We start from the raw sequence: 17,129 nt of genomic DNA, 5'->3' as shown, positions 1-17,129 counted from the left end.
CTTTTTTTTTCATTTTTGTTTTTTGTTTTGCTTTTGAGTCAGATTTCTTCTGATTGATTATATATCAGGTCAAACAGGATATTGGAATATTGATCAGATCCATTGATCATAAAGAGGCTGAACAGAAGGCTGCAGTCTGCTCTGACCTTGATTTACAGCATCACTTGATTTTGGTGGATGTTAGAATGTCAGTTAAGTTTTCAAAACACAGTTTCTGTTTACTATAAGTTATGTTGTTAAACAGACACTGACACTTTATGTAAATGCTATGATATGACATACATAAGAGGTCATTTTCATGTGTATGCAATATTTTGCTGTATCTTCACAAAAAAGTTTTGTAATATTTCTTATTCGGAGAGCTGATTTGAGATCCTTGAACTCAGAATCATCCCCCAACAGCCAGAGGAAGTAGCTCATGGGTACACAGTGTTTCCTGTGTTATAACCCCAGCTCATAGCTAGTCAGTCAAAACCTGCGCACACAGACAGATGACCACTGGAAATGGTGACCCATCGGCATGCCCTTCTCAGTTCCATTAGACGAGACACACACGAACACACTCATTAAATAGCTAAAGACCAGCCCTGGTCTAAATGATCAGCTGTTGAAAGTAAGGAAAACCCCTCCAGCAAGGACAGACCCAAGCACTCAGCTGCTAAAAAGTGCTACAGTGGCACATTTTGTGAATTGATGTATTGACTGTATGGTACCCAGCTGTAGGCAGAGTAATGCTTCAGAACATTAGGGCAAACCAGCTGCAAACCCTCATAGGCTAACTAATAATGCCCATAATTGTACTGTTCTGTACTGAGGCCCGCCCCAGGATAAACTGTACAGTGATAAACTGTGATAAACTGAAACAGTTCTTCAGGCTGATAGATATTCAACAGTGGACTAATTGGAAAAGTGCGGTAGGGTGTACTAGTAAGTGATTACTAGATAGATAACTGCTTCCTTGCTAGATATAAAATATAATCTAAAGTACTCTGCCACGTATTTCTGTGTAGGCTCCCATGTTAACCACAATTTGCTTGCAGCTGACTGGCAGTTGATAAACAGATGGTACGTTGTGGGTGTAATATCAAACATGCAGTAACTGAATTTGCAGCCACACTGTTCTGTGCCCAGTCTGTTCTTTTGTGTGTTTGTTTATTGGATTAGATTTTGTACAACAGCAAGAGAGGATCAATCTCCTGAGGAGAAATCATGATCCTGCAGAACTGAATTAATGTAATAATAACTGTATTAATTGCTGTAACTGACTGAGCAGTTCTACAAGGACAGATTCATACAATATGGTTCATTCATTCATTCAAATCCCAGGCAGAATACTTTATAAAATTATAAAATTCACAATGTTAATTGACAAGTCATAATGTCAGATTTAAAATCTTTCAGGATTTTCCTCATTTTACTGTTTTGTTATGTGTACCACAGAGGGACTGGAGACTGTTTTCCATTGATTTTGATTTGAATGTGGTAAGACAACACACAAACACACCTACCTCAGTACTATTGTGAGTTTAGGCGCTGCTGTCACATCTGCCACAGAGCATCAAGCATACTGTTAGGTCTTTGCTGTAGGGTTCACATGTTAAAACCCGCACTTCCTGCGTACGCCTGAATTTCATCTTGCCTCAAGGAATAACATTTGTTATGATTGTGTTTGCACATCTCCACCTTATTCTATTTTTGCATGTATTACTGCATACTTGTGGATGTGTGACAACATCATGACAAAAGTAATTTCACAACAGTGCATATGAACAGCTGAACATCACTTGAGTGGATTGTTCTTTATGTATCAGGTGTGCTTCATGGCCCTGTTGTTTTGTAGAAAGAAACCCATTCGAAGTACGATGCAGAGATTGAAAATACATTTGAACATAGATGTCGGCCTGTTTTTTAAGGCTTTTGTGTTTTGTGTGCATCTAGTTTAAGGGAGATGACCAGGTCTAATGATCTAAGGGTCTTGATGAAGTCAAGACACTCCTCAAAACACACACTGAATTATGCTTTGACTCATTCTTCGTGGAGCTTATGGCTGGAAAAAGTTTTCAGCGTTGTTACTGACAGAGGTCTGGGTGTTACTGACAGAGGTCTGGGTGTTACTGACAGAGGTCTGGGTGGTGTAACTCTGATTCCCTTTCGGAGAGGAGAATGAATAGTTGTGGTCTGTGTTGTAATGTCCATATTGTTGCAGTTTAAAGAACAGTCAGGAGTAACTGATTAACAGATGCATTGAGAAATCATCAGTGGGAGTCTCGGAGGGGTACATCATTGTTTGACAGTCTCTCCCAAGATTAAATTCAAAACAATAACAATTACTGGACCAAAACCAAAATGAAATAACACAACTCAAAGCTTACTGTACTTATGACTCATCGTAAGGCATTGATTTTATTTTCCAGTCCGGAACCTTTTTTTGTTTGTTTGTTTGTATTTTGTTTCGTGTTTTTTAATTTCCCTTGGAGATAGAAGGGATTCATTGTTACCAGAGAGAGGGTGCTAGGGGTGTGAATACAAGTCCTCTTCCTACTGATTACATCACCTGCTAAATGTAGTCTTTTCAAGTGCCCTACTGTAGTTAAGAAATAAGTCACATGTTAGAAACAGCATGGTTTGCTAGGACTAAAGTGCATGTACAAGTGAATATGCACTGAACCAACAATGTGAACCTCAATTGGAATGTCAAGAGAAAATAATGGAAGAAAGTGGAAAACCACACCTTGTCCCCAGGAGAGAAACCTCTGTTACTATTGTGTCCATCGAAATGTTTCACTTCCTGTAAATGCAACCCAGCCCTGTTACTGTACTACCTACTGGAGGGCAGGACATGACAGAACAGGCTGAGACTGTTGTAGCCATCACACATCAGATCCTGGTACTGTTGTTTGTGATTCTGTTCGACTTTGATGTGGAAATATAGTCCTGTTTAGTCAGCATAACAACACTAATAACGGCTTTAATGATGTAATTCTCTCAGGGTCCTAGCTGTGAAGTGGTTCTGTTTTAAAGCTGCTGAGACTTTTATTTACAAAAACAAATTATTTATCACCTACTGTAATTCTGAAAAGGGTTGATGTTGAAGTTAACTTTTTAAGGCTTAGCACCCACTTGACCTCACTGCAATTGCCGATAACATCCTTATTAATTAATCACCCCTGGTGCCCTCTTTTTAGTCATTAGAAAGATATGGTCTGCTGTATGACTGTATGGTTTGTTGCCATTAGCAACAGTGTTTGGGCATTTGGTTGTCCTTGATAATGGAAACTTTCTGACCTAAATACTACTCCCACAAGGCACTGGGATCTGACTCAGTCTGTCTGTAAGAGGAGGCTGTGGTGGAAGAAGAAAGATGGTGAGAAACAGAGAGATGAGTGTAGATAAATACAGTCGAGGAGGAAAATACATAGACAGAATACAGATAGAAGAGGAGGGGAGAAAAAACACAGCTGTTTTCATAATGATGGTAAAAAATCGACACAGCAAGCAGCACTTCTTGAGGGGTGTGTGTGTGTGTGTGTCTGTGTGTTTTGAAGACTTGACTATTAATAGTAAGTTCCTCTTTAATGCTGGGCTGGCAGCCTGCTGAGTGATTTGACTTTGTTATACTTTTGTACGACTTTTAGCTCATCTGCAAGGGTTTTTTTTTTTATATCATCGACATTTATTTGCTTATTAGTTGTTCATTTCAGTTCACACAGTGCATTGCTAAATACTCATCCAGAAAACTTAGCTCCAAACACAGTTCAATTATGACTGTTCTCTAATACCATTTCTTACAGCTATATTGTATAGTTTCTCTACCATATTATATATATTTTTCATTGTACTTGGACAATCATGTATCATGAGATCTACTGAGGTTTATGAGCTTTAAGTGACTGTACTGTGCTATTCCATTATATGCAAAACTACACTGAGCCAAGAGCACCATCACTCGGGGCACCTCTCACATGTTCTACATTATACATAATATACATGTATGGGACAGCTTTGCAATAATGAAATTGAATCGTTGTGTAGTTAATATGTTCACTTTTTCTTTGTCAATGTTTTGGAGAGGGGTAGATTCAATTCTGTGTTATTCATGTAGCTGGAGTTAGTGATGGTGTTGCAGTAGACTGCACTTATCAATCAATTCATTGTATTTTTCAAGCAAATATAGTCCTTTAGTTCAAGCTATCAAGTAACCGAGTACCTATCAACACAAGACACTTTGATATTTACACCTTTGGCGGTAGAAAGTTGCAATATGGTGGGCATTTGAAGGTCTTATATGTTTTAGATTTGTGTAGTGACATTATCCCAATTTTGAATGCATCATTTTATTTAAAGTTACAGTGCATTCCATTTCCTCATCCTTGAACATTTCTGCCTGAGTCACGTAGATGGATTATTATCAGCAAAGTCAGCAAATCCCATGATCCCACACTACTTACGGCTTTTGTTTTTTTTGATTGAGAGACCCCTAGCAGTAGAACTTACAAACCGTGCATTTGATAAAAGAAATCTATCAACAGATCAATCCATAATTATAAATAATCAGTAGTTGCAGCCCTAGTAGACAGAAACACTGCTCGGTTTAATGCAGTGTCAGAGTAGACTTGACTCATTCTGCCCCACGTCAGCAAGCACATAACATTGTAAGTCTCTCAAAGACATGATTTGTGACAGGACTGCTGTGTTGGATTAGATTATATGCCTTATAAACCGATAACAGCGTGTCTATAATTACCTACACTTGTGATCTGCTTTTGAACCAGTCAGCCAACATTCAGATGAGTGTGACACCATATCTATAAATACCCCTGTTTGTCTGCGTGTGAGTGAGGAAAACAGAGAGGTGTTTCAATTAAATCATTGTATTTACAATTTATGTACCATTTCATTTATATTTATGCAGCACATATTACGAATATTTGGTATTTTTTGTGTCATTTTCAGCCAAAAGTGTTGTATTTTGCATCTGATTTAGAAAACTTATGCAAACTAAATCCTCTCTTTTGCTGTCTCTCTTCTTTTTCTCTCTCTCAGGTTTGCAGTGAAAAAAAAACCCATAACAGCACCAATCCAATAATGCACTCAAGACAAATCTAATTTGGTTTTGCCTGATTTCTGTTTTGGCGAGTCCAAGTTTTATCCATGGCTGTTTTAAATCGGTAACCTCTCAGCGCCAAGCTGGACCCGAAGACCTTGCCTCCCCACGCCTGCTCCTCTGCCCCATCCCCGAAACAGTTTCAAGAACATACATCTCGGCTCTACGACCCAGGGCTCCGACTAGTCAGCAAGGAACAGGAGGAAGAGGAGGAGTATGTCTGTGAAGGAAGTCTGTCAGCTGCACTGCAGGAGTTCACAGCCACCTACAGAGATGCAGAGACCATTACTGGTAATGTTGCATGCATATGTTATAATGAAAGGTCGACAAAAAGTTCCTGGAATCCATTTGTCAGTGTTGAATCAGCATTAGATGCGTAATTCACCTGTCACAGATGCTCTCTATATGAGTCAATACAACAGAGTTCTCAAATAGAAAGAAGCTCTCCATCAGAGTCAGCATGATTTAATGTTTACACTAGTATCAACCAGCAATCTCTAATGGTTAAAGGCTAAAAGAACATTGTCGTATTTGGAAAATGGGGTTGAGAGTGAGGCATGTACAGCTGTGAGAAACAGTCCCCCTTTGTGACCCTTTTCTAATGTCACATCCTGTCTGTGAAGCAGCTCCAGGAGACCTCAGCGCTGTATAGAAGCTAGCCTGGAAAGTGTTCCCAGCAGACTGCCTCTGTCAACTCACTCACTAAACTCGCCTTCTCTTTTTTTTTCCTCACCACTCATCCATCTCTCTGAGGGAGTAGAGGGACTCTAATGTCCTGTCTCCAGTGCTCGCAATTTAAAATGTGCTGTCGCAGACACATTTAACAGCTGAAGTGATAGTGCATGAAAGATTAATGGATATTGATTCAATGTTTTTCTTGCAGTGCTAATCATACAGCAGTCTAGATTGTCCCAACCTCAAACAACAAAACCATGAGACACAAATCTTTTAGAATCATAGTTTTATGACTGGACTGAGCTGAGAGTGCAGCACTACAATGCATGGCTGTTGCAATAAGTGATGAGGCGGATTTGGACTTCTAAAATGAACTGTAAAGTGCAACAGTGTACTGTTTACCAAGAAGCTTAGGACCCTAAGGAACAGTAGGGATTGGGTCCAGTAGAGGGAACAGGGAGCTATATTCACTCTTGTCGAAAGCCACTTCAGCGAGGCCATAAGGGTGACTGACCACTTGTACCGAACCAGGCTAAAGAGTGAGTTCAGGGAGTTTCTTATACACACAAACAACAGGAAAAGGGCCTTTCCTATAGCACTCACCCTCCATCCCTTGGCAATTATCTCAGTTCCTTGTATTATTGCCAAAGTCCCTTTCATCTTAACCCAAAACAACCACGAAGAGACGCATTCGATATCTGGCGCTTCTGATAGACGACTGTTCATCCATCCATCTATTCGGTTTCCAAACCAGTGTATTCTTTCCTGAGGTCTTGCACCTGGAGCAAACACCAGTAAAGGTCCATTACATGTTAGGTTGTCAGTTTACCAGCTGGAGGAAACTGCAACCAGAAGAAACAAACACGTCCTCATACGTTAACAACTGAATAGGTCAATTGCAATTGACTCCCAAAATAACAAATATGAATGATGGACACTTCCAGTGACAGGTGTAACTGACTTTTGTTCTCAAGTGGTTAATGTTGTTAAACTGTTACCGTTTATTTAGATGTAGACAGCAAAACTACTTGAGGAAAATATTGTGGTTAGGGGTAAAAGAGAGTAAAAGTTATGATAATTTAAAGTGATTATTATGCACGTTATGCAAGTTCAACACTTGACATGTTACCACTGACTTGGTTTCGCACAGGACATAAACTGTGGTCTCCTGGGTAAAAGTCCCATGTTTGTTTGACCCATCCATCCACCTAAGCCTCCTCGATCTGCAGACCTATCACTCTTAAACTGAATTAACATACTTCCTCCCTTGCTCCAATCATGATTACTACGACCACCAGAGGTTAGTTCCTAACAATAAATGAAGTTATTGATCATAGTAAGCTGGTTGCAGAGACAATCTATATGGCAGTAAGATCAGGTTTACAAAGATATTAATCTTTTAGAGTTGGTACTCGCCAAAGCTACAGCTGGCACAGTGCAGTGGTTTACAGACTTTACATACTAAGAGATGTCTTTGCAGCATTACTGTGTCCTCTTATTCTTCCCCATCACCACTCAGCAGTGTTGGTTACTGCTCACTTACCACAAATTATCATGGAAAGCCTGACTGACACCCCAGGGCTTTGAATTTATAGTATGATCTGTTGATTTTAGCTTTAATTTCAGCACCATGATGCCGAAGGATCTTTAGGACAATCAGCTGCTGAATCTTGTATTTTCTTGTAGATTTGAGGGTGGCCAAATTTCTTCATGTTCACTGGATCTATGCATCAATGGCTAGTTTATAATGTATGCTGCTCAACCATGCATAAGTAAGCAGGTGGTGCACAAAATAAAAAGGAACAAGGTAGAGTGCAGTATAGTGTCAGTTACAATAAGCTTCCAAAGCTTTTTTTGAATCCCACCAGGTTTTTTTATCAAGCATTTGCAGGAACTGAGTTTGTATGTCGTTAATATTTACACTTTTAAATTGATTCATCACAAAATAAGCACCTTAGGGAAGAATAGCGTTACGGTCACTGTTTCACTTCTCTCTTTCTCCACTGCTGAAACTATATTTAGATTCCAGGTTCATACATGTTGCTTGTCATTTCACGTCTGTTTTTCGTCAAGTACTCGTGTGATTTACAAGGATTTTAGTTTGGTAGTGTCTAAGATTTAAAAGAAACAAAACATTAAACTCTTGATTTCAACCTTGGATTAAGAATCAGACGAACCGAACAGAAGCAGTTTGCTGACATGTGATTGTGATAACCAGCAGTGTAACACTTGTATTTTGCGAAATCAAATAATGAAAGGACATGTTGTGGTAATATGCACAATAGTCATGTGTCTTCGACACTTAAGTCATATAAGGGCAGGTCAGTGAGGAGGTCAGATCAGTGCTGCCATCTGCTGGTATGAAAGGAATATTATAACAAAATTTCCATTGGAAGTTAGATGTATTATTTGTTACATTTTAACATTCTTCCTTCCTTCTGCCCCTCATCTGTCTGTCACGTCTCCCTGCCTCACTCACTAGTTGAACACTTCCTGTGTGTGAGTGTGTTAGTGTGTATAATTTCACTGAGTTCAGAGGCTGAATGAGCACAAAGAGCTGAATAGAGCAGCTCATTGCCACTGGGCAGTTCCTGGGCGTGAGGCTAATTCTCCGTGGTTACCAGCCAGCAGTGATGCAAAGAGTTGAGTAACTGTGAAATTATGGGATGCTTGGTGCGGAGAGTGAGATCAGGAACAAACATTCAGACAGAGAGGAGAAGGAGGACAGAGAACTTGAGTGAAGTTACGTAAGTGGACGACCAGAGTAGAATCCAAATTGCTGAGTCTGCTGCCTTACTCTGATCCAATCACGCATGCGGGCATGGCCATTGTGCTGTAATGTTCTTGGTTCTTGTTCACTGTTGGCATTATCTCACTCACTCACTCACTCACTCACTCACTTACTCACACACACACACACACACACACACACACACAGTAGAGATAGAGCAAAGTACCATATACATATAAGTAACCGATTTGAACTTTGTTGACCCAGTGTGGTCTGTCTGTCAGCATTGTCGATTTTACTGGAGAAGTGCAGTCATTTTGCAGGATTTTGAGTAAACTTAGCGTTTGTCAGATGTATGTTTTACACATTAACTCACAGTGTTGCCATGGACACAGTGCCACGGTGTCCATGTATGTGGAAAAGTTGGCAAATAGACTGGTTGGCTGCATCTTTGAAGTAACAGGCAGAACTGTTTTAGTTTGTTCATTGCAGAAACATTTCCACTGCACTGAATGATAATGATCTCATTATTTAATTAACTTTTGCATCTGAATAGAAAATGTTGAAAACTTTGAATTTTGTATAAATGTTTTATCAGAAATGCAGTCAGATTGATCTCTGTAAACCAACTAGAGGAAGGACTCCACACTAGTAGCTTTTTTTTTCTCTCTGTCTTTGTGACTCATTCTCCAGGCTCATGAAAGGGCACATGATGTTGCATGTTTACATATCTGATACGGCCACATGTCCTGTCATGTCCATGCCTACTCACTTAATTGTCTCCAGCTCTTACATCCATCTCATACAGTACAAGGGAAACTCGAAAAAAATCGCACCAAACACATGAGCTTATCTTCAGCAACTATAAACCATTAAAAATCACATGTTCATCACCTCTCATTGTTAGCTGTTGTAACAAGCAGTGCTCTCATATCTGGCAGTTTGTAATATAAGGTGTTGGACTAACTCAGAGTCCAGGCCACAGTGAGGCCATTAGTTCACCAAAGTGTGGCAGGTTCTGTAATGTCATTTTGATAACACAGTAGTAATAATCATTCTTATGTTAGAGGTGTAATCAATATATTGGGCAACACAGTGCCAAGCAAATATTATGAAGTATTTCTCATTTGCTGTATTGTTTTCCCTGGACCTGAGATTTACATGGTTAGTGACATTTGAACACCTCGGTACAGCAGATCTCACAGGCTTCCACTGATATTTGACCATGCTGACGTACTCTGCTGTAGGTCTCTGTGACCAGCGGCAGCTTTCAACTGTAGCACAGTCTAATTCTGGACAGTGTTGTGATACAGCTCCACGTGAAATGTATCAAATTATTTGGTTGAACTCCAAAAAGGCAAAACGTGTCCCAATGTGTTTTCAAGTGAATTCAAGTGATCCAAAATGTGATTATTCATTAATTATATCAGTTGAAATCATGAAGTGTTTCTAGATTAAATTGAAAACATCCTCTCAGCAGGAATACAAGTACCTGAATAACCTCGAGAGAGTGATGTAAAGTTCTGAAATTGTTGCAGATGTCTAGAAATACCTTTCACCAGTGTCTGATTTCTCTAGACTGGTTTTAGCAGACAAGTCATCAGTTGTGGTGCATAAATCTAAGCATCATTTCCATTCAATAATAATTTTAAATGTTTTTTAGTTCTAAAACTTTTTTTAAATATTTCCTTTGATCACTGATCGCTTTCTCAGTACCAATATCTATGTCTTGTGAAACTCCCAAACCACTTAACAGGAAATTTAGCAACTATTAATTATAAAGTGATTAATGTAAGATCTCTTTACACAAGCGGAACAGATTTACTCACATCAAGTGCCACTCAGTGCCTAGCATGCTAGGATCTGTGGGATTACATGAAAAACACACTGAGTGCGTTTTTGGCAGCTCTTCTCCTGCAGCTTTGCTTGTGTTGTACAGGCGCTGATTACTGCTGTAACTGCGCTAAATCTGTTCCACGACCTGTTGCTCTCCCAGTTTTACACGTGCATATACTTTTTTTAATCACATAATATCTGTCATCAGGGCTGTATCTCTCCATGTGAGAGTGTAACGTAGAGGAACTGTCTAATAGGGCAACTAAAGAGACATAAAGACAGCGGGAACAGCTTCAGGCCTGCTGTTACACAGAGTGTGTTAATAATAAAGCAGGATAGTAAGACAGAAGGCGAGTGTGTTTAGTTAGCAAAGCTCGAGTCCAGCTGGGTTTGTTGGCTGTCAGAGTGACAAGGAGAGAGACAGAGGGGGGAGCAAGTGAGGGGCGGTCCATGTGAATACCGTCATTGGCATGTCAGGCATGACGAGCCAGTTTGGCTCTCCAGCCAGTTTGGCTCGGGTCTCTCCCCTTCACTCGTCCCTCCCTCCTTTCCTTCTGTCTCTTACACCCAGTGTCGTCCTCTAAAACTTTTAGCACTCTCTCTCTCTTGTTCTTCCTGTCTCTCACCCTCCCAACACTCGTTCTCTCTCTCTCTCCTCTCCGTGTCTTTTCTTGCGACCTTGCCCTCTCCCGGTCCAGTGGAAAATGTGATTGGAGGGCAGGAGAGTCGGTGGTTGTCGGGCTTCAGGCACCATGAGTGAGTACACCGTGTGCGGCGTAGTTTTCTCCCTGTTTCAGCTGTTCTCTAGTCTAGGTCTCTAGTTTATGACAGCCTGGCTAACATCTGGATAGTGTCTCTCTCTCAGCCTCTGTCCCTCTGTCTCTCTTTGTTTGTCTTTTGGTCTGACTTCCTGTCTATCTGTGAATCAGTCAGCTGCCTTATCCCTTTTTGAAGGGAGCCTCAGTGACTTGCCTTTACCCGTTATTTGAGGCTTAGCTTGAAAATGCAAACTGTATATAAACTTTACAACATCTCCATTCCCACAGTCTAAGAGGTTTGGTTTTAAAGGTTAAAAGCAGTAACTTCTAGGGGGTAGCCATGTTTGAAACAAGAGGTGTTGCACTGAGATTTGTCCTATTCTGTGCATCAATATTTGTAAAATCTTATCCACACCAACCACAGTGTGTGGTGGGTATGCATCTATGGAGCCCATGTGACTGTTCTCTAAGGTGACCTAATTTTGGGTGTCCGCTCAGTGATACTACATGTAGATATACTCTTCATAAGTGCGGTGTCGGTCAGTCAACATGCGGTTAGTAATTTAATGTTAAATACTGGCACTTCTGCTTGATCTTAGTTGTTTTGCCCTTGTTTGATTTAACTCGGGTTGTTTTTTAGTTCTGTGTGTGTGTGGTGTGTGTATGTGTGTGTGTGTGTGTGTGTGTGTGTCCATAAGCTACAGAGTGACCTGATCTTTATCGTTAGACTTTCTATGTTTCTGACTCTGCACATGTTGTTGTGTTTACTGCTCAGTCTGACAGTGTGAGAGTGACCTATTCTTACATTTGAACTTGAACTTTCCTACTCTGGTGCCTATTGGCTGCTGCTAATGACAGTGTGACCCTTCCAGGTTGGTATCCTGTGTGCCAGCAGTCTATATTTACTTTTGGGTGTTGAACTTGGACTTGAATTTCTCTTAGTCTGATTTAAGCTAAGTTCATTGATCCCAAATTTGCATTAAGTTAAAACTTTTCTGCTAAATGTAATGCTGTCCTGTTAGTCATCACTGTCCTGTACAACAGATCACGTGATACAGTTCATTGTCTCGAAGGAAAGTCTGAGAAATGGAAACAAAGAGCAGCGAGGCAACAACACTTGCCACACATAGTCTGTTTATTTTGTACTTTGAACTGTCCTGTTTAACATTTTTGCAACTTTTATGCAAGATTCTGATTGAGTTTCGCTAAAATAACAAATGTAGTAGTTAAACTGTTACATTTGTTTTAATAAACTCAAATAGACACACTTTTTACTGCCTCCATTGACCTTTTGTCACCATACACAGCACCGTGTTTGTGCTATTATTATCTTCATCCATGTCCCACCAGTATTCATTTTAGGAGTTGAAGGTATCAGTAATAGTAAAGTTGTCACAAAAACACAAATAAAAAGGTGTATTTTCATTTTTTTAAATTAACAAGCTGCACTGGTTGTCACAAAATGTCACTAAACACTTACCGATACATTTTTTGATAACAGTGATTAGTATCATTATCGCTATTCTCTAATGTTTTCCTTACATTAGGCCAGACATACTTTGTGTTGTTGATATTGTGTTTTGTGTCACAGAATCGAAAACAGACAGAGGCAGAGGCATTAAATCAACAGTTTAAAATGTTTTTTGTAATATGTACGCCAATAATGCTTCAAACAATGCTTGTTTTTGTTGGGAGGATGATGATGATGATGATGATGATGAAGACATGAGTCAAGCTAATTTAGGATACATTCAATGTTACAATGCTTATCAACAGCCGTCACGTTGTGTGTTAGCTATGCTCTGAGGTAAAAAGCTTGGTAGCTTAAAGGTGCAATATGTCCAATGTAATTCTTACATTGTACTCTTAAGGTTAATGTCAACATTGGGATAGCTGCTAATGCCTTTCTTTCTGAGCACTTCAACATCACATGGCAGTATCATAAATACTTGATTTTTCATTAATATTAATAAATGTCAACCTTTTGAATATGTCTGTCAAAATTATCAACAATAATACAATGAAAATCTTTTGATATGACAGCAAAAAGAGATACATTTTTTATCATGTTTTAACATGATTGGTACAGAAAGAGACACATATTAACACATTTATGATAATGTTATTATCTGTGCAGACCCTAAATTTGTGAAAATTTTGCCCCCCTTTTCTTTTTAAAGTCTTGGTGCTTTTGAAAACATTGCAAACAATATTATCGTATATGATGTGTACATTATATTATAATTTTTAAACACTTTACCGAATAAGTAACAGTTGGCAACCTTACTATTAAAGCATATATCCAGCAACTCTCTCAAATCTTTGAAAACAGGGTGCTGGTCTTTCAGATATTTTGCCAAATTTCTAGTGTTCCCTTTCTTGTTTTTACCATTCTGTTGTGGCTTTTGCAAATCGTCTGCCTTTCCTCCTGTGTTAGCCGCAAAGGCAAAATATTGCCAAATGGCACTCATACAATTTTATTTCTCCACTAACATCAGTTGGACTTGCCATGGCAAACCCTAGGCTAACTCTTGAACAAAAAACGCTCTGACATTCACTCACATGGTGCGGCCCTTTGTGCCTCTGCCTCAGGCCACACTGTGGGGTTGTTGCTGGAAAGGATGCTGGAACAGCCACAGGTTGAGGACCAGTAAATCTCTGTTCCCCGTTGTTTCACATGTGCAACCTTAGGTTGAAAATCTGATTATAGATCAGTTGTTTGCGCACACAAATGTCTGATCAGCCAGACACAATATTAGATATATTTTTCTGGGAATCATCACAGCATAATGTCCCTTTACTAATGACACAGGGAGGAAATGCTGTTCACTACCTCTGTTTAAACCTCATTGGCTGTGCTCCGTAAATGATTCCCCAGCTGCTCCGTGTGTGTGTGTGTGTGTGTGTGTGTGTGTGTTTGCCTTTTTCAGCACAGTCAGTCATTCAGTCTGGATTAGCAAACTGTGAGAGGCAGCATTGTTACAGAGACATACATTTAGACAGACAGAGAGACAGACAGCAGAGGGGAGCGACAGAGCCACAAATAGAGGGAGGGCAGAAGAACAAAGGACTTTCATTTTTACTGTATGTTAATTCTCACGTCTGCTAATTCTGTCTTTTCACGGGCTTCTCAGTCTGACGCTTCTGTCGAAAAATTGACTAAAACCTCAATTCTGTTTGTGAACAGATAAACTGTGCACTGGAGTCCTAAATGGATGATCCCTTTTAATAGCCCACTGAAATGATGTGTGAACAGGGAGGCACATAGCTGAAAGCTTAGGTAAGATTATTTAGTTTTCCACAGCAGCACACAAAGTGGCTCTTTGTGGTTTACAATTGAAGACTGCTGTTGACTTTGCTGAAGAGAGACAGACTTTGTAGACTGGTTTAGCTACATTGTCGAAGATGACTTCCTGGGACACCTTCTGCAAAGACACTTAAGACTGTTGGACACTTGAGGAATCTTTGTTCTTCATAAATGTTACTGCTTTAACTGTTTCATTGATGTGTATGGTTGTTTTTCCCATGGTTAGTTTGGGGATTTGAATATTTGTATTTTTTTTAGAGCCTTACTGATATATTGGTTTGCCATTATTATTGGCATATTACAGATATTTCAGTATTGGATGTTGTCTGGACAGAGGATGTTGTTCCCTGTACAGATTATAAAGCCCATTGAGACAATGTGATTGTGATTTTGGGATGTAACTGTAAGTGCCGTAATGAAATATTTTGTATTTCTTGGGGTATTTTTTAATTATTAAATCCCCAAACAAAGTTTACCATTGATGTAATTTTATACAGCTGCCTTTAGTACATGCCTCTGTCACAAGTGTAAATATTGGCATTGGCTCCAAACATCAAGTATTGGCTGGGATCTAGTATTTTTCCATGGTGTGATTTCGGCAACATTGTAAATGTAGGTCACCCTCAGTGATTTTTCCGAGGGTATTAAATAAAGAAATGAAGTGCAAATTAATGAGTGCAAAGCAGTAGCTGTCAGTCTACAAAATTGTTTTCATTTTCCGTTCTGAAGTGCCTTTGAGATCATTGTTGAACTCTCTGTAATCAGAAATTACAGTAAAATCTGATGTTTAGAAAATCCTCCTAATAAAGGCACTATGGACACAAAACAGAAACAAAGACATGCTGTTGGTCGGGTACTATCTTTTCTTTTTGAGCAATTATAGTAAGTAAGTAAAGCGGCCAGCATCCAGATAACATTTGACACAGGTAACACAAAGGATTTACTTACAAGAGTTGCAATCAAACATAACCAAAGGGGATGAAATGTACAGCCCGAAACCAAGTTACCATTTGATTCATTTAATAGAGGATGCAAATTCATACAAATGAACCTGAGCTTCACTTGGTCCCCATTTTTGAGTAGTGGTTGGTAAGTTCCTCAATCATCCACTAGAGGGCGTTATAAGCTTTCAGTTCATTGAACTGATGAAAGTAAGTCTTTATTGGGTGGACAATGACTGGAGGGGAGAGATCCACTAATTTATGTTACAAATACCCAGAAATTACTTTTTTGTGCATTGCCAATATGTTATGGTTATGTCACAAGAATCTTGAGTTATTTTGCCACAGAAAAGGACAAACACTGTACAAACATCTGTCTTTCTCTCTCTCTCTCTGCAGATGTGTGTAACAGTACTGATTTGCCGGAGCTTGAGATCATCAGCTTATTGGAGGAACAGCTGCCCGTCTACAAGCTGAGGGCCGACACCATCTTTGCCTACGAGCAAGATGATTGGCTGCACACCCCACTGGTGGAACCCGATGCCGCCCTCGACCTGACCACTGAACAGATAGAGGAGACTCTCAAGTACTTCTGTAAGTTCAACGTATACTGTTGTCTAAGATGAGTCAGTGTAGAAGTGTCAGTGTCCAGTTTTCTTATAAATGTGATGGTGATTGTTGAAGAATTTTTAATTTCTAATACAGAAATTAAATGATGCTAAAGCAAAAAGGACTTAATTATTTTTTTGATCCCACATCAGAAAAACAAACACAACTTGTCCTGCTTTGTATTACTAGAAAATGAGTTTTCTGGATTTAAACTTAACTGTTACTAAAGAGACGATGAGGATTTAAGATTTAGAGGTGATGTATTTAATTTTACTGACCTTGAGCGACTTGGAATCAGCGAGAGAGATGACCATCTGCCTGGTAGAATGTAGGCGCGACAGCTGGCCATGGTTGCCACAACAAACATAGCTGATGGGTCTGTCTCTCTCTGGCTCTCTGTTAGTTGACGTTTTGCTTCCTCCAGCGCTCAGCCCTTTTGTAGTGCACGTGTCTTCTGTTGTCTTATCTTGGTAAGTGCTGCCCTGCGGTTAACATCTATGCCAGCTGTAAACCACATACACCTACTTGTACAAAATTAATAAACACACACGGGCTGACATAAAACACGTGCGCACACTGCACACGGCAAACCGAGGGAACGTGAAGTGGGTTTCTTTGCCATCAATAATTCAGTTCTAATTCATGACGGCTTTAACTGTGACTCAGGGTAAAAAAGACACTTCCAAAATAGATCAAGCGTCTTATAAATAGGCTTACGCAATAACTGTAATTTCACCTTGATGGCCTGTGCCAGCGTGGTCACTTCCAGACATTCATCACCGACAGACAGGCTGAGAGCAAACGACAAGGTCATGTTACGTAACAGACAGTATGAGGTATTCTGTAAGAGCTGTTTGTTATCAGCTGTATTTTCCACACATTTTTTTTTTTCATTTTCACAGTTATCCTCCATCCAACCGGAGGCAGGTTGCTCCTCATTATTGCCTCAAACAGATGGCCAGGTATTGATACCCTGAGGGTCCAGAATGAGCAGGGATGGTCATTTAATCCTGCTCATAAAGCTGTGTTCCCCTGGAACTGTGTTGAGATCCAGGGACATTTTCTCTATGATAAAATCCCACATGATAACCATCTTAAAACAGCATTTTTTTATGAACCATCTCCTCCTGTCCAACATTCATCTTTACCTGTCCAGCAGATATCAGCT

The 17,129-nt window shown here is 39.7% G+C and overlaps 1 protein-coding gene across 2 annotated transcripts in view; it reads left to right on the top strand.

Moving 5' to 3' along the window:
- LOC119005790 (trafficking kinesin-binding protein 1-like) overlaps window positions 1-17,129 on the top strand; it is a 48,254-nt gene that overhangs the window by 4,777 nt on the left and 26,348 nt on the right. Inside the window, exons 2-3 of one of the 2 annotated variants that reach the window (XM_037073751.1) lie at window positions 5,044-5,395; window positions 15,752-15,946. Coding sequence is in view for 1 of the 2 variants with exons in the window: in XM_037073748.1 (XP_036929643.1) it covers window positions 11,099-11,102; window positions 15,752-15,946 (199 nt within the window). In the remaining variant the exon portion in view is untranslated. Of the gene's footprint in view, window positions 1-5,043; window positions 5,396-10,897; window positions 11,103-15,751; window positions 15,947-17,129 lie in introns of those variants that run through there. The other variant, XM_037073748.1, reaches the window with a different exon arrangement.

Source organism: Acanthopagrus latus, chromosome 17 (genome assembly GCF_904848185.1).
Source record: "Acanthopagrus latus isolate v.2019 chromosome 17, fAcaLat1.1, whole genome shotgun sequence".
Lineage (NCBI taxonomy): Eukaryota > Metazoa > Chordata > Actinopteri > Spariformes > Sparidae > Acanthopagrus > Acanthopagrus latus.
This window is presented reverse-complemented; position numbering and strand designations above follow the sequence as displayed.